The sequence below is a fragment of the Zalophus californianus genome, chromosome 12, assembly GCF_009762305.2.
Source record: "Zalophus californianus isolate mZalCal1 chromosome 12, mZalCal1.pri.v2, whole genome shotgun sequence".
Classification (NCBI taxonomy): domain Eukaryota; kingdom Metazoa; phylum Chordata; class Mammalia; order Carnivora; family Otariidae; genus Zalophus; species Zalophus californianus.
Genome location: NC_045606.1, coordinates 48,684,032 through 48,702,756, shown reverse-complemented (window position 1 = coordinate 48,702,756; position 18,725 = coordinate 48,684,032). Strand labels below are relative to the sequence as shown.

The window sequence follows — 18,725 nt, the reverse complement described above, 5'->3', positions numbered from 1 at the left end:
GAGTGGGTAGCAGAACACGGTAAGAAGAGGTGCTGGTGTTTCTCTAACCACATGGGGCTTTACTTTTTACATCTGCCAGGTACGAAAACACGAGAGCAATTACCTTCTTTGACTAAGCTGTCGGTGAACAGACTAGTGAGGATGGTGGCGGGAAGGGTGCCATTGCCCAGCAAGATCCCCGACAGCATTGCCAACTTTGTCTGCTCTGTTTCGGAAAAGGCTTTAAGGAAGAGGAGAAGCTGTGGGTCAAACAAAAGAAACCATGTCTATAAAGCAAAGGACTAAAGTAGGAAAATAACAAACAGAATACACATGCATGCCTAGATGGTGAAGAACTAGTTGATCAGATGCACAGCACAGTTATCATTCATTAGAAACACATACATTTGTTCACTTAGAAACCGGATGCTAAGGAAAGTGACTTTCTCAGGCATGGTTCCTTTCTTCCAAGTTTACCTACACGTAGCTATAGATAACATCCACGGGAACAAAGAGAGATCTTTGGAGAACAGTAGGAATAGGTTACATAAAAAATTTACATCTGACTTTGTACAGAACAAAGGGTAAGTTTTACATGCTGAGCATAACATTTACTGAAATAGATTACTGTCCTTCACATTTTTCATTTTTTGGGGTCCCCCCACTACATCTACCCATTTTCTCTGGGTTTCTTATAGCACAATGAACAAAAAACAGGAAAAAGTCAATAAGCTTTGACATCAGCATATGCTTTTCTGAATTCAGAGCATATAATACTCTTTAAAACAAGACTGTTTGGTGAGGAAGGGGTTTCCTAAGTTCTTGATGCTCTTTTAAAAATAACAAGACTCAAACTTGGTATTTCTTGGATCACGCAGCTTTACCAGCTCTGGTGATCAAGTAATGGAGGATCTGACCCAAGTTCTTAATGGAGAAAAGGCCAGGGACACGAGCTGGAAAGAGCAATTTTGGAGGGGTAATTGGAAAAGTAGCAACCCCAGAATGGTTAAAAGAAAACCAAAGCAAAGGGGATTATAGCCCACTTCCCATTTTTAATTCTAAGAGTACTGAGTCACGTGCAATGCCCTGCTCTTTCCTAAGGCACCCACCTAGTGCTGTGACCCTCTTCTAGGACTATCTTCTCGGTTCCATAGTCCTTGGGCATGTTACCAAGATCCCCAGGGCTCACTATCACTACTGGGGCCTTGCTGACTTTTTTCATTACTTGGCACCAACAAAAGGCCATTAACTCTGTGCATCGCGTAGGGCGATATTAATTTACTATCCCGGACAGTTAAAGGATTATTACGTTACAGCTAAGTTATGTGACTAGATATTTGAGTCCGTGGCAGAGCTGTAATCAAACTAGTCCATTTCACTCCCAGGTTATGCCTATTAAAGTCTCAATGAATTAAAGACAAAGTCACCTTCAAAGTGCATAAGGAAACACCGAGGGAATGAGAGCATCAATGGGTAAAGCTCCAGGGAACACCAGGAAGGAGGCAGAGTAAAAGGACTGACAAAATCATAGACACTTCACATCAATCTGGCCTTTTCCTCTGATTGTAAAGATGATTAAGACTCAAGTGAATAAGGAAAAATGGCTTCCAAAATAAACTTTTAAACACTACTTTTTAAGCACATCAATATACCCACATTCATTAGAAATACTCCATTATAACAAAATAGTGCAGTTAGATTTTTTAAATTAATATTTACATTGATCAATTATATTAATCAATGTTAAAATCAGATGCTGCATATATTCCAGAACATTCCCTGAAAAATGGATATACTGTGAAAAATAAATAGTTCTTGAAAACATATGAATATCATCACATGAATACAACAGCTAAGGAAGTTTTCAAGGAGCAAATGAGCTAAGAGAAGTAAAACATGAATGGTATTATTAGACAAAAGTGGTAAAGTGTTTATTTAAATGCTTTACATATTCCCCCCATTATTTCCATTCCCTTATTTAATCAAGTGCTTGTTTTTCTGTAGGCACCCAGCAATGTAATAGATCACATTTTTTCCCATTTAAATCTTTTCCTATTTAAAAAAGTTATAATACACGATAGTAAGAGTAAAATCTACCACTACAGAATAATAAAAATGTGATCTCCTCTCTAATCCTGCTTCCTTAGAATTAACATTAGCTGTTTAATGGGTGTCCTTCCAGATTTTTAAATGAACTTATATAGGTCTACATACTATATATAACTATATATATAAACATGTATTGTTTTAACTGAATTATACATTCGTAACAGCTAAAACTTGTCAAGGGTACCAGCTATTTTTCTGAATACTTTTTGTGTGTTAATACCTACAAAAGCCTTGATCCTCATTTCACAGAAAAGTAAACCGAGGCATATAGAAATTAAGTAATTTGCCTGAGGTTAAACCACCGGCTGCTTTGCACCTTCTCCAATTTATCATGGACATTCTCCCTAATCAATTTAAGTGGCTACCCTTCATTGTTTCAAGATTTTACTGTCACAATCCTCCATAATGTATGGATCCACTTTTTTGGGGGGGAGGGGGTTAGGTATTCACTTTGAATAGGGGGAAGCAAGTACATAAGTAGCAAAGTAGATGTTATAGTTCCTTTACTCCCTTGGTTTATAATTTAGGCAGATATCTAAAATTGGAAACAATGATAAAGCAACGTAGTTAATGTAGTGAGTGCTATATATATATATACACACACACGAGTTAGAAATTGGAAGAGGGAACATGTTGCAATTACTGAAAGCAGGGCTTCTTTAATGAGGTGCTACTATTTCTTTCCCTACTTACTAGAGGCCACTTAACTCTATTAACCACCTTATATGTTATCTCGTTTATTCCTACAAAACCATGAGGTATGTCATCTTATTGCAGCTATTTTACAGATGACAAACACCACTGAGGTTGACATTCACATATTATCTCCCAAGAAATGCTTTTATTCCCTTTGCTAAACTGTATTTTTGGAAATTAAAGAATTTTGCTGGGTATTAGCTGCTGTCCATATATTATTTCACATGCTTGAACTGATTAAATCACATACCTCAACTCTTCGCTTGATATAATCATTTTTCTTGCATATTTGGAATCTCTAGTTTTTATTTTAAGCCCTGCGAGGTCAGGAGTCAGATGCTATAAAACCATTCCTATGGAATAAAGCATGCTGTCTTACATTAAACATGAATGAACAAAGTCTAGGCTAATCATGTATTTTTCCCCATAGCTATTAGCTAATGCTCTGTCACACTCATTCATTCAAGAAACATTAAAAACTTACTATGTCCATGTACGTCTGCACTATCACTGTATATGTAAAATTTTTGTCCCTCTCCATTTCATTACTTTAAACAGATAAAGCACTACAACTGAATTTTTACCTTTTTCATTTCATCCTCAAAAGCTTTTTCCAAATACTTGTATCTCCTGATGAGTTTATTGAAGACCTAAACATAAAAGAGAACCATTCAATATTATGTAAACAATTTTAAATAAAAGACAATAGGGGTAGAAAGTCACCATAACCACAACATGGGCCTCTAATAATAATAATAAAAAAATTGTAGTTAAATATGTGCATTCTGTGATACAAGAACTGGAAGCATTTCAAAGGAGTTATTATGACCCCTGCGGGGAAAAAAGGATGACTACATCAATGTAGAATAAAAGAAATTTAGTCAAGAGTAAAACAGGTAAGAAATCAAAGCTAATTTTGATGAAAATACCATAATGTTAAAACTGTGAGACGCAGAGATTAAAAACAACTGAAATAAAGGGGGCTGCATTTATCATCACAAAGACCATGGATATGATGGAGAGGAGAGCAGACTTCAGGGATATTCTACTCTTAGACCGACACAAACATGTTTATTGGCAGACAAGCAAAAATTGGTATAACTTAATAGTAATAAAAGATTACTGGCCCCCACAATCTAGTTAGAACATTCAAGGAGGGTTTGCAACTGTGTCAGTGGAATTCTGGGCTGTTTTTTTTTTTTTTTTTTTTAAGTGGAATGATGTTTGCTATGGACTGAATGTTTGTGTTCCTACTAAGTTCATATGTTGAAGCCCTAACATCCAATGTGACTATACTTGCAAATAGGGACTTTAAGAGGTAGTTAAATAAGGGTGGGGCCCTAATCTGATAGGACTGATGGCCTTATTAAGAGCCAGAAGAGAGACTACGCCAGGAACCAAACTGGCTGACACCTTGATCGGGCCTCCCCAGCCTTCCCAGCTGGGAATAATAAAGTTCTCCATTCTTCATCCATTCTATGGTACTTTATTATGGTAGCCTGAATAAAATAATACAGTGTTCTTATTTAAATAGAGATTTTATAAATGTTGACTATTTTTATAACTGAAAATGATTTCTGAATCTAATTCCTTTCTCTTATATTCCACATAATAAGCACTCATCTAAAACTTTTAGCATGCTTATCGCTTAATACGATCAAGATGGAGCTCAAGGGTAAAAATGACACTGGTGCCCCATGAGGAAAGAATAATGACCCAGAATGCAATAAAAGAAAAAGAATAAATGGTATCAAAATCCAGCAAACTTGCTTTCCAGTTTGCACAGTCACTCGAGTCCTGGGACTCGCACTCCTAGTCTAGCTGAGAATAACACCTGACTGTTAAGAGCCAGTGACAGCACAGGAATACACCAATCCCAAACCAGCTAGTCACGACGCAGGTATGTTCAGCTTTACAAGGTCATGTTTACCAGGCTGTTCCATTTTACAGTCCCACCACTTCCTGACCTTCACTAGGGCCTAAAGACTTCTTATTTTTTTTACCAATCCAATGAATGCAAAAGGGTATCTCACGATTTTCATTGAAATTTCCCTAATTACTAATAAGTTTGAAGATGTCTTCATCTGTTTCGGGGGAGACTTGTGTTTCCTCTCCTCCGAAATGCCTATACATCCCTTCCTAATAGGCTGCTTGTCCTTTTCTTACTGACTTGTAGTTCTTTATTGAATCTGGATGTGATTCCTTTACAGATTTTACATATTACAAACACCTTCTTGTCTCTTTCTTTTGAATAGCCACACGATAATCTACTAATATGAATTAGAAAACTTTAACGAGTACTCTGCTGATAGACTTTTGTGCTGTTTCCATGCCGTGAGGCTCTTACAAGTGACACAGATAACTCTCACTGTCTGTGTCATTCTACACACATGCAAGCTTATCTGCAGGATAAGGTCCTACAAGCGGAACTGCTGGGTCAAAGGGAGTGTGTAGTTTTAGTTTTAAAAGATAGTACCAAATTGCTCTCCCTAAGGATTGTACCAGTTTATACTCCCATAAGAATTTATGTGAGCATCTATGGGATGCCTGGGTGGCTCAGTTAGTTAAGCGCCTGCCTTCAGCTCAGGTCATGATCCCAGGGTCCTGGGATCGAGTCCCACATCGGGCTCCCTGCTCAGCGGGAAGCCTGCTTCTCCCTCTCCCTCTGCCTGCTGCTCCCCCTGCTTCTGCTCTCTCTCTCTCTGATGAATAAATAAAATTAAAAAAAAATTATGTGAGCATCTGATTCTCTGTGTTCTGTATGGGTGAAAAGTAAAAAAAGTCTACCTTTGCAAAGTTTTAATGCCCACTGCCTTACTATGAATGCAGTTGAGTATCTCTTCATAGGTTTAAGAGCAATCTAACATTCCTATTAGAAAAGTGGCCTGTAGAATTTCTGAACCCACCGTTTCCCTAAATCCTGCTCAAATGTTCCCCTTCTTACACAACAATCTCTCAATGAGGGGCTCTACCTGAGCATAATTTCGGATGGTTTCATGGTCTTCATTTGCTGAAAACACACAGTGGTTGGTCATCTTGGTCTTGTCACCATCATCTATGCGTGTTCCTCCAGGGGCTGAAAAGAGGAAGGTAATGATTAAGACAATACTGAAATGAGAGGAGCCATTTGCAGAACAGATCAATTCCTGCACATCGAGAACAGTAAAAGTAGATGTAAAAATTTAGAATCACATAAAAATTCATAGGATGGGGTGCATGTGTAGATGCATACGTTGTTACATATTTGTGTATGTTTCTAATATAAAGCAAACTGGTGGTTCCATTTTATAGTACTGCCATAGTGTGTGAGATTAATGTTCTACCAGGATCCTATCACTATAAAATCTTTGTCACTCTAAGTCTGGACTCAATTATTCTCAATGTTGTTCCTGGTGTGTGCGACCTCAAGACATGGTTCGCTTTTTCAGGCTTAATAATATTTTGCGGGACTCCAGTTCACCAACACGGAGGTTGGCCAGACTTGGCTCTTGTAGCAGACCTTGCTAGTTTCTACGTGAGTAGGTTTTAAGACTGTTCCCTCCTCCACTAATGCCGTTATCCATGTAGGGTTGATCAGTCTACATTCCGACTCCTCACTATTTGTTTTGGAAGACCTGGCAGCGGTGTCGGCTAGGAAAGAGGGTATTTTACTCTCTCTCATCTTTTTTCCCCATGGCCTGTATAATATCATGGAATAAATGGACTAGAACAAAAGAATGTCTTTTTTTCTATGACTCAAATTTGCACATTCAAAGGCTCCTTCTGGAAGTTTCAGTGATGGCCATTACAAACACTGGGTGATTAGAAGAACAGAATCAACACTAGGTGTTTTTGTTTTCTCACTCTACTTCATTGTAATTAGGGGAGGGGGGTTCAACAAGCCAAGTTAGACTACTGCCTTTCATACACTCAACAAATATCTGAAGAAGATATACTTGCACCAGCCACTTCTTTTATGCATTTATGTAACTGCCTTGATTTAACTTGTGATTTTAGATCTTTGGATGAAAGTGCTATACCTAGTCAACCTTTTTCAGACTCCAGCATACCATTTAATAAGCAAATTACTTTTCAGAAAAGTCAGCTCCTTCAGGAATCTATTTTCATGCAATTAATTTATGCCTAAGATTTAATTAGCTCTCTGTAATGAATACAACCACCTGGAACAAAATTTAATAAAATTATAATAAAAATCTATTATCAAATAGATGATAATCTTCTAAAAACTCTAGGCTAATGACTCCTATCTGACAGAAGTTACATAACTGAAAAGTCTGATTTTGAAACTATAGTGTTTTCTCTTAAGAGGTAAGTTTTAAAAAACTGCATTCTTTTATAAAACATTTGTTATACATTAATAATATTGCTACAGCTTCATTAAATTTTTTTTCCCCCTGATACCGGAATCAAGTATTAATTGCCCTTTCTAAAATTTTGGTGAGCCTGCTGTTCTCCTCAAAATATAAGTAAAAGAAAAAATAGTTCTTGTATCTACTCTACAAAGAACACAACTGAAAAACCAAGATGACTATTGTTTTAAGAACAATGGAAGAAGGTAAAATTTTTTTTTTTGGTGGGTATGAAGACAATTCCCATAGTCACTAAGTAAACAAAGTGTTTATGTAAAAAGAATGTGCCTGGCTGGCTTTCTTCATTACATCATAGGTCTGGCCCTGGTGGATATCTGGGGGTTGTAACAACTGTGCTCCTAAGTCTTACCATATGCTTTGCCCTACCTTTCTGGATATATGGATGTAGAGCAAAGGAGCAAAATCTGGGTTGCAGATATAAATTTGCTGATTATCATTATAAAGACGGTTAATGAAGATTTGAGATTACTGATGCAAAGTGTACAGATAATTTAATATATACGTGGGGGCAGTAAGTATGGAAACCCAAGAATCATGTGAGAGGCATCCAGAGAAATACAAGTCGAAATGGTCTCGTGTAAGGGAAGAAAATAAAACATTTCAAGAATGACAGAGGGTCAGCAGTAGCTGCCAGGAGGGCCCTAAGAACTGAAAAGGGTCTATAGGATTCACTATTAAAGTCATGAGTGACTTTGGCAAGAACCAAAACTCGCTGAAGACTATTCTTGTGTAGAATTTACCAGTACATCCATAAAAGTATGTCATAATTAATGAAATACAAAAAGCCAATCATCACATCAGAAAATGTTCAACTTTACTATTGATTTAAAAGTTTTTGAATGAAAACATCACTTACCTAATTGGCAAAATTTAAAAAAACTGACAAGCTTGAGAGTACCTAATATTATTGTTAAAGGTGTATGTAAACAGGTAGGAACCCATGATTTTTGGTAAAATGTTAATTAGGATCTTCCTTTTGAGGGCCAGTCCTCTCTCTGATAGGAAGACAAAGATAGATATAGATATCTCTATTCTTCAATTCATTAATCCCTTGCTAAATATATAAAGATATAATCAGATACAAGTACAAATCTGTGTGTATACAGATACTGTTTACTTATAATAAAGGAAACAAGGAACAAGTTAAGTATGCTTCAAAATCGGTATGATTTTGGTTCTTTTTGGAATCATCCGAGGTAACACCCCTGGGCATGAAAGGCAACAACATATTGTTGAATAAATACGAAACAGCCATGCAGAGTATCACACTTGTAAAATATCATCCCATTCTCACAAATTAGCATGTGTAGGTAAAGAGACTGATAGAAGGGAATTAATCAAAATATTAACAAGTTATCTCTGGGTAAAGGGAGATATAGCTCTTATACTTGGACTTGAATTATCAGCAGTGAGAATGTGAGATCTTTAGATACAATGACAGCAACAAAACTAACGTGGTACGTCATGAAAAGCAGCAGTACAGACCAAAAGGGGGCCTGGGAGTTAAGTGGAGCCATGTCGCCAAACGGAGAGATTTCTCAGAGGGAGGAATTGAAGTGTGGCTCTACCTCAATATGGATGAAAGTATGTACCTTGTCCTTAATTAAGTAGGTGGCTTAAACTGTGCTTCTCAATGAAAGGCACTGATATAGCACACTGGACAGGGCCATTTTTAGTTATTTTGAATAGCCCCTGTACAGCAAAGTAGGAGGCATACCTATCTCCACTACCAAGTCTTCGTAGCAACCCAGACATTTCTACACACTTGCAAATGCCCCCAGGCAGTTGAAAATCCCTAGCCTAGGGGTCTGACGACTCCTCCTGATTTATGGTTACCACAGGAACTAATTATAAAAACTAAGTTCTAAGGATAACTATAAAAGAAACAATGGGTCATTATGACATCTCATCAACATTTAGATCAACATACCACGTCACTGAAATAGTATTCTAAAGCCTTCTTCCTAGATGCTTCTGCTCCCTAATTTTTATTCTGCTTTTAACCTATCTTTAATAATTTTAAAACTTCTATCCTTAATCCTTTTAGCTCTATACTCACAACTACACATTTTTTAAAAACCAGATCTGAACTGTATTTCTGACGTTTTATTATTTACAGATTAAATAGCATTTAATGACAAACAGAGAATTACTTTTAAACTTGTTGACACAGTTACATTTCACTGCATGAAAAAAGGGTGGGCGTCAAAAGAAAAGGTGCTATGGCATTGGGGGTTGATTAAATATACTGGAAGGAACTAGCAGACATACACAAAGTTGTACTCTACTGCATGAATTACTTACTCCTCCTCCTCCGTCTGCTCCAGAAACATTTAAGAATTAGGGACACATGGGAAGCTGGCCTTTGGCTATAAAGCAAAGTGGCTGTGGGGTGACATCAACAACAAAAAAATCGATATTTCTATGCCTTTCTTAACCAGTAACTGTTTCTACAGCCACACTACTACCATCCCAACTCGTAAACGAGGTAAAAATTGTACAGACTCCCATTTGTATTTCTTATCAACTCTCATAAATGTAAATTTATAAAGATTCTACCTCATAAGGAAGTATTTCAGTGGAATTTCAAGTACTACAAGAAGACTCTACAGCGCGTGGCTTACCAAGCATACTGCCCGCCACCAGGATATCGAAGAGCGTGTCTGCATAGCGACGATAATCTAACCTTGAGCCTGTGGAGTCCAGAAACTTGGCTACAGCTTCAAGGTCGTCACCAGCTTCATTAAGCCCCTGGACAAGTGTATCCCTGAAGACTGTGGGTTCGAATTTCTCTTTTTCATCTAAAATAAGTAAGTTACGAAATTATTTCTTTTACTAACACATCCGATTCCCAAATGCAACCATACATTTCCTTTGTTCATCATTCTTTACTTGACAGTGTGATTATTTAAAAGTTGGAAGACAACTAAGTTTTTCTGAAACCCCTTGTTTGAACATTTGTTCAAACAAATTATTTATTTCCTATTTAAAGGGGCCACAAAAATACATTAACTCTATCTAGTACATAATAACACTGATAACTGATCATTTCTGTCATCCACAGGCCACTGTAATCTATTAACCCTAACCACCTGAGAAAAAATAAAGTATAACAATCAAAACTTAAAATTTTCTTTGATTTAGGATAAAGAAAATGACTCAGGGAGAACCGCCTAAGAATAAAGGAGAATATACACATGAAAATAAAGATTAGGAGGGAGGAAATAAAAGAGGGACATCTCTTTATTATTTGTTATTATTACTCATTATTACTCCTAGTATTGACATATATTAGTTTCAATTATCAATGTATCCATTATATAACTGCCATATTAGTTTCAGATGTGCAGCAAAATGATTACCAGAGTAAGTCTAGTTAACATCTATCACCATATGTAGTTAGAATTCTTTTTTCTTGTGACGAGAACTTTTAAGATTTAGCCTCCCGGCAACTTTCTATTATACCACACAGTATCAGTAACTGTAGTCACCAAGCTGCAATTCACATCCCTGGAACTTATTTATTTCATTACTGGAAGTTTGTTCCTTTTGACTACCTTCACCCATTCTGCCCGCCCCTCACTCCCTGCCTCTGGCAACCACCAGTCTGTTCTCTGTATCTATGAGTTTGGGGGTTTTGTTTTGTTTTGTTTTGTTTTGAAAGATTCCACACATAAGTAAGATCATATGGTATCTGTCTTTCTGTCTGACTTACTATCATAATGCCCTCAAGGTCTATCCACGTTGTCCCAAATGACAAGATTTCTTTCTCTTTATGGATCAATAATATTCTATTGCATATATGTATATACCACATCGTCTTTATCCATTCATCCATCAATGGATACTTAGGTTGCCTCCATACCTTGGCTATTTGTAAATGCTGCAATGAACACAGGTGTGCCTATAACTTTTCAAATTACTGTTCTCATTTTCTTCAGATAAATACCTAGTAGTAGAATTACTAGATAATATGGTAGTTCTATTTTAAAATTTTTAAAAAATATTTATTTATTTATTTGAGAGAGTGTGTGCATGGTGGAGGAGGGGGGTGAGGAGAGGAAGAGAAAGTCCTCTAGCAGACTCCCTGCTGAGCGTGAAGTCCAATGTGGGCTGGATCCCAGGACCCTGAGATCATGACCTGAGCCGAAATCAAGAGTTGGCCACTTAACTGACTCAGCCACCCAGACGCCCCTTTAATTTTTTTTTTTAAGATTTTATTTATTTGACAGAGAGAGACACAGCGAGAGAGGGAACACAGCAGAGGGAGTGGGAGAGGGAGAAGCAGGCTTCCCGCAGAGCAGGGAGCCCGATGCGGGGCTCGATCCCAGGACCCTGGGATCATGACCTGAGCCAAAGGCAGACGCTTAATGACTGAGCCACCCAGGTGCCCCTAAATTTTTTGAGGAACTTTCATCCCGTTTTCCGTAGTGGCTACGCCACTCTATATTCCCACCAACATTTCATGAAGATCTCCTTTTCTCCACATGTATATCCACACTTATTTCTTTTTACAAGATAAGTTACTCAAGGCACTTAAATATTTAATATATACCATGAACTATATATGTATATTTATAGCTTCAGAGCAGATGTTCTCAGTCATTTTGGTCTCATGATCCCCTGTCACCCTTAAAAAGTACTGAGGATTCCAGAAAGCTTTTTTGTGTAAGGAGGTTATATCTATGGATATTTACTCTATAGAAATTAAAACAGAAAATTTAAAAGTATTTATCAAATTAAAAAAAATTAGTGTGAAGGCAGGCTTTGTTTAATCTCTTTAATGCCTGGCTTAATAGCAAGAGAGATGGATTCCCTTAACCACTGTGTGCAATCTGTTGTGATATCACACATCATGTAGTCTCTGGGAAACCACCATACACCATGAGTGAATGTGTGAAAGAGGCACATAAAATCTGAGTATTTTAATGGAAATAGTTTTGAGTTTGTAGAACCCCTGAAAGGGCTTCATAGGATGTAGGGATATGGGTATATGGAGTTTCCTACCCTCAGCAGACTCAAGAGAGACTTGTTGTGGAAGGTCAGTTTGGAGTCAGATCTTTTTTTTTTTTAATTTTAATTTTTTTTTAGTAATCTCTATGCCCAATGTGGGGCTTGAATATGAATGACCCCGAGATCAAGAGTCCCGTGCCCCACCGACTGAACCAGCCGGGAGCCCCTGGAGCTAGATCATAAACAAAGCAAGGATCATACACTGTTGAAAAGAAGTGAAGATGACAAACCAGAGGTCAGAAGAGGCAGGAAAAAAAATGACTAAATTAAAGGTAAAGGTAGGATTCAATTCACAGGACTTCACCTTCATCTCCCCCTTTAGAGAATGAGTTTGGATGTGGAAAGGGAGGGGCAAAGGATGAACCAGAAACTTTACAAAAATCCCATCATAAATACCTTTAGAGAGATAAGTGCACACTGCAACTTTAAGAAAGGAGAAGGAGGAGGAAGAAGAAAGGAAGAATAAAATGCTTTTTTAAAAAAGAAGAAACATTTCATGAATAAAGAGTTCTTGGAAATGGAAAGTATGATAGAAAAAGTCAAAAATTCAATAGAAGAGCTGAGAAAGAAAGCTGAGAATATCTCTTAGAAACTAGAAAAAAAAGCCAAGAAAAAAAGACGTAGAAAATAGGAGCAAAAAAATAAGAAAAAGGGCACACCAGTCAAATGTCCACATAATAATTTTAATGAGAAATTTTCTTTTAAGATTTTATATTTTTTTAAAGTAATCTCTACACCCAGTGCAGGGCTCGAACTCACAACCCGAGATCAACAGTCACATATTCCACAGACTGAGCCAGCCAGGTGCCCTGAGAATTTTTTTTTTTTTTAAGGAAAGAAATGATTTGAAAATTTCAAGAAAAGTTTTACAGAGTTGAAGGACATGAGTTTCTCAGTAAAGAGTTTTCTGCACACAAGGATTCAAAGCGGGCCCGTGATAAGATGCCAACGTTATCGCGTAATCTCAATGCTGGGAACAAAGCAGCTGTCAGCAGTTTCAGGGGCAAAAATCCAAATCACATATAAACTATCAAAAACAGAATCACATTAAAGATTTTTATTCATTTATTTTTGACAGAGAGAGAGCACAAGCAGGGGGAGCGGCAGGCAGAGGGAGAAGCAGGCTCCCCGCTGAGCAGGGAGCCCAATGCAGGACTCGATTCCAGGACCCAGGGACCATGCATGACCTAAGCTGAAGGCAGCCCCTTAACTGACTGACCCACCCAGGCGCCCCAGAATGACATTAAATTGCTCAACAGAAATACTAGAAACCAGAAGAAATTTCTTCAAAATTCTGACGGAAAACAGTTTCCAAACTCTAAGTCCGGGGTTCAGTCAAACTGTCAGCCAAGTGTAAAAGCTGAATAAACGCATTTTGAGACATCCGAGGCCTCAAAAATGATGTTTCTCATACACTGCTTTCTAAAAAGCTGGCTTGAAGCAGACACTCCACACCAAAATGAGAGAAGATCACATGATCTTACTAAGTCATGAGATCCCAGGAAAAAGAGAAAAAAATCGGAGACAGGCAACAGGACTCTCTGGGACAGCGGTGAAAAGACACTGCAAACATCTCACATCCTGAGCTGCACTGCTGGCCTAGAGGGCAAGCTGCTGGGGGGGTTTGTCACTCTGATAGCGTAGTGTGATATATGGCAAGAAGTCCTCAAGTTTCTGTATTTAAAGGTCTACCTAACGAAGGGAAAGCTTGGTATTGAGTAGTGTTAAGGCACTGACAACAACAGCAACAAAAAAGGATAAATTATGACATTTAAATGATGAAACATTAACTTCAAAGACCAAATGATGTTCAGAAGAAGAGTAATCTAGTAACAGTTGAACTCTGAAGAGCACGAACAAAGTCAAAGTAACAGAAACCCTGCACAGTGGTCTAGCTAAAATAAACCCTGCTACAGTAAAAAGAAGAGGTCTGCAGGTGGATAGGGCAGTGAAGAGAGCTCAATCCTCATCTTCCGTAGTATCAAGTGCAGATACAATACGTCCCCCAGAAAAGTCAGGAAATAACCATGTTAAGACTGTTACTTGGTTATGTGAACGTAAAATTAAAAGAAGCATATAAAGAGCAGAAGGCATTCCTCTGGGGAGTCTACTTGCTGTTGCTATAACATGTCTTGCAGGATGGTTTGACTATTTAAACCACGGGACCCGCATACATTTAAAAAACTACTTGGACACCAGAATAGCACCTGTCTGGTTTGTACAGACTGCTTATACCGGTCTAGTAGGAAGGGGTGGGCTGTAAGGGGTTAACCCCACAGCATCAGAACCAAAGAATGGCATCCCCAGTAGCGGTCAGAGTCACACAGGGTAAGATGTCATAAAGACAGATGTAACCTGAACGCTCACGAACAAGAGATTTATCTCACGAGCAAGAGAGAAAAGTCCGTTTGATGCCATAAGCAAAACATCATGCAGCCAAGAACATGCAAATGTTGACTGCAGGAAAAATATAATTCAGGTCTTGTTTTGTGGAGGGGGAGGACGAGAACGGGAACTCCAGAGGATGAGAAGCTGGAGGAGGGGGGAGCTGTGACTACGCAGGACGAACTCAATGGCAAGCGGAGGACACTTCACCCCCCACTCCGGGTCCAGCCAAAAAGTAATTCTCCTAACCCCTTTGGCAGAAAAAGTTTTCTTTCCTGTTATATGAGAACATGAGAAGCGAAACCACCACAAGTTGTTTATTGTCTCGTAACCAGCTTTCAAAACCAACTGAGGCCATTCCTGCAACGGCACTACGACATACTTGAATGTTGACTCAGGCGGTAGAACAGGCTTTGATGATACGAAAATTGTAACTCTGAGGCATTGGAAAATGAAAGTTAGTAAACAGGTAAAAAATCTAGACCATGCTAAGAATTCACGCAGAGGACTTCGTTTTGAATCAGAGAGACAACTCAAAAACTTGTGTTTGTATAAAGCCCTTCATTTCAGTTCTATCTTCCTAAGAGATCTGCCAAGGAAGAGGGAAATGAGAGGATGAAGACAGCAAGTCACAGCTGAAGATACTTCAACAGTGAGTGATAATGCATTAGGTGAGGATGATGGCTCGTAGCTTGGGCATCTTAAGAAGTTGTGATGGCATGCTAGGATTAATCATTGTTTTGCAGGCTGAAAAGAAGCTCCTATCTGCTAAGATAACATGTCTATCCAGAGGAATAAAAAATTCCCCAACAAGAAAATGGCAAGAACACTGATGAAAATTTGGGGAAACACGACAATATTTTACCCCAAAGTTCTTTTTTATCAGAAACTAGACATTATATGTACTTTGTAGTTCACTTGAGGACAGTCTAGCAAAAATACTAACAAAATCCTAATGAAAATACGCTATTACTTCCTTGCGTTTCCATTTGACAGGTCTAACCTCCCTTGAAGCGGGAAGTATATAATTAGGGTCTCAAATTTATACTGTGTTGGTGAATCACAAGTGTGACACTAGAGAGTTAGTCACGCTGGCCCTTATACTGACATAGAGAAACAGGCTTATTTCTGATGCTCAAATATGCCTGTAAGTTATCTAAACACACTGCTTTCTCTGGGAACCAAAGTAACTGGTTAATATAACATTTTTCCTACCACTGAGTGAGTGATAAATAACAAAACCTACATCCTTTTTTGAATGTTGCTTAAGTATAGTAAACGAGTTAGAACAACCATGGGTTTTCTAATTATACACAGACATGTATATTTACATATATATATATATTTACAACCATACATATTTCAGCATTCAAAGGTTTACTAGATTAGTTGTTAACACTTATTATAGATCTAAGAGTGATTTAAAACTGCCAAGACAGATGAAAAGTCTCAGGGAGAACCCAGGGTATGTGGGCGCTCTGGATGCCTGTAGTCAGTTATTTTTTTTCTCTCCTATTTTCACTAATTTTAATGCAATTTCTCTACAAAATTTATAGGGAGGCGAGTTCAGTTATTAAATATTTCACTTAGCCAAGCATAACAATGGCACAGGGGAGAAATTTCCATTGTTTCAAATTCCCACAAGCCACACTAAAAAACATAATTTCTTTGAAGAAAATATCATAAATGTGTATATTTCATAAAGGAAAACAGTCTAAGTAGATTTCTAAATGATGTGTCCTATCATAATGTTTAATTTTGATGTTAAGCAATAGAAAATACATTTTTTTTACTAACTTGGCATGGAAGAGCATTATCAGCTTTGCTAGCAAACAGTTTCAAACTGAAGACAGATCCTCAGAAGACAGCCTATGAAAATGACCTTGAAATAGCCTCACTAGATTTTTTGCCTCAGCTCTACAAAACTGCCAACCATTTATCTTAAGTCAGCCCTATCATAATTGCAAAAGAAAAGCCAAAGCATGATAAATCATCAGGAGGCAATTCACTAGTATGAAGTGTAGAAAATGAGGCTGACTCCATTTTTCTCCCCCCAGCCAGCAGTCTAGCACAAAATAGCTCAAGCGCTGCTGAAATCCCCAACAGACCTGAGTTATATAAATCCCGATCAACTGACAAATAATATATATTTCTGGGTAGTTCTCTCTGGGTATTCCAGGAGCAGAAAGACACAGGCACAATCTTACCCACTGAATGAATCAGAGACAAACCAGCTCAGAATTAGAGAAAACTTTTCCAGTTCAAAACTGAAGACTGACTCTAAGAGCCAGTTTACTTGTTGAGTCATGTTGGCTGTTGTGCAATCCTTGGGCCCTCTCTTGGCTTTTCAGCTCAGTTACCATGAATCAGCATCACACGGATAAAGCTGTTCGTGCTGGGGATCCAGGTCTGAGATTAACATGTTCCCCCAGTGGGCAGGGGAAGGAGAACCTTTCTGCACCTCACAGTTGGGCATATATTAGATATTATCACATTACCGGGCTCAACAATACCTTAACTACAATTACCTTTCTGAACTGTATCATTCCTTCCTGACGAAGTCCTTTTAAAATCATCCACATCATTTTTTTTTCCCCATGAGTGCTTTTAACCATGAGATAATGAAGGCACATTGACTGTAATGCCTTGTATTGATATCAACATCTGGATTTCAATGAGGAAATGTAGTGGGGACACAATTTGTAAGACCAAGATGAGGACCCACATGAGGACCAAGCAGAGGGAGATGGCTCAGGCCATGTGCCTTAGTTTATAGGGATGAGCCAGGGATGAAAAACAAACAAACAAACAAAAAAAAAATAGAAAAGGGGAAAGCACAAGACAAAAATACTGTACAAAATAACCACATTTTGCTTACTTTATAGTTTTTTAATTTTCATTTTTTAGTAGGAATGTGAATTCCCAGCGAGCAGCATTTACAGCTAAATTCAGCCTCCACTGCTATCTAGTGACTCTCATGAACTCTTCTACTCCAAACCACTGATTGCATTCAGACTTCCTTTCCTTCTGCAAGGCCAGACTTGCTACTTATGCAGACACACAGTACTTATGCAAGACAGCATAAGTTGCAGGGGCTACCTCAACATTGGAAATGCCAAAAGCCATATACTATGGGCTATCAATTCAACAATTTAGCACTTGGTGACCATTACCTGCCATCAAGCTTTGCAATCAGCAGTGAGGCCTCACAGAGATATCTAATTGTCATTCATCTTTCTGCATGATACTTTCTTAAATATGTTTCAGTTATTGTCCTCAGTGTTAGTCAACATAATAATTTCATATCATGTTTCCTTTTAAAAAAAGTTTCCTTACCACGTTACAGCTCAACTATTTTTTTTAAAGTCCAAAAGGACTTCTTTATAATTATGCAAAACTGATTAAAAATTGACAACTATTCTTTACACAGAAAGGATGGTAAGATGAACATAACATAAAAAGAAGTCACTCACACAAATAAATTTACCAGTCATCAAATGGGGTCTATCACTACCTTTCCACAATAAAAGAATGTGAAAATATCCCGAGCTTTAAAGATATTTAGGCATGAAATTTAATTTGACTTCTTAAATTTTCAAGTGTAAAAACTCATCAATATCTCCTTCCTTCCTTTTCTCCTAAGTTTTACCATCTCTGCTCTCAACATTTCCTTAAAAACAACAAAGAAAGCAAAACTCAATACAAATGCTGGATGTCAAAAACAGTAGAGTTTATCTATTGTCTTCATAGCCTCACAGGAGCGAGGAAACCTTGACCAGATAGAATCATCCTCCTTTAGTAGATAAAGACACAAAGTTCAGACGAGTTAAATGACTTGTCCAAAATCAAACATGTAAAGAAGTATTCAAAGGCTTGAATGCAGAACTTCAGATTCTATATCCAGAGCTCAAAAGAACAGAACAAGGGAGGTTCAGTGGAAACAAGGATAATTCTAATCCTTCCGCAAATCTCCTAACTTGCTTAGAACGTCACCCGCTCTCCCAACCCCCATACACACACAAATGCACAGCACAACCTTACCCCTTTTCCGAGTTTTGAACCGTTGGCCTGTTAGCACTGGCTTCTGATGCTTATTCATAAAATTTCTGAAAACAAAGAAAATAAAGATTATTTCAAATAAGCAGTTCACATAAAAATGTATGGCTAATAAGC

General features: G+C 37.9%; 1 protein-coding gene across 4 annotated transcripts in view; it reads right to left on the bottom strand.

Moving 5' to 3' along the window:
- Positions 1-18,725, bottom strand: part of BZW2 (basic leucine zipper and W2 domains 2) — a 61,603-nt gene that overhangs the window by 20,514 nt on the left and 22,364 nt on the right. For 2 of the 4 annotated variants that reach the window (XR_003516548.1, XM_027574336.1), the window contains exons 2-6: positions 18,594-18,658; positions 9,779-9,955; positions 5,757-5,860; positions 3,369-3,434; positions 104-239 (exon numbers count right to left, since the gene is read on the bottom strand). Coding sequence is in view for 2 of the 4 variants with exons in the window: in XM_027574336.1 (XP_027430137.1) it covers positions 104-239; positions 3,369-3,434; positions 5,757-5,860; positions 9,779-9,955; positions 18,594-18,651 (541 nt within the window). In the remaining 2 variants the exon portion in view is untranslated. Of the gene's footprint in view, positions 1-103; positions 240-3,368; positions 3,435-5,756; positions 5,861-9,778; positions 9,956-18,593; positions 18,659-18,725 lie in introns of those variants that run through there. The other 2 variants (XM_027574335.1, XM_027574337.1) reach the window with 2 other exon arrangements.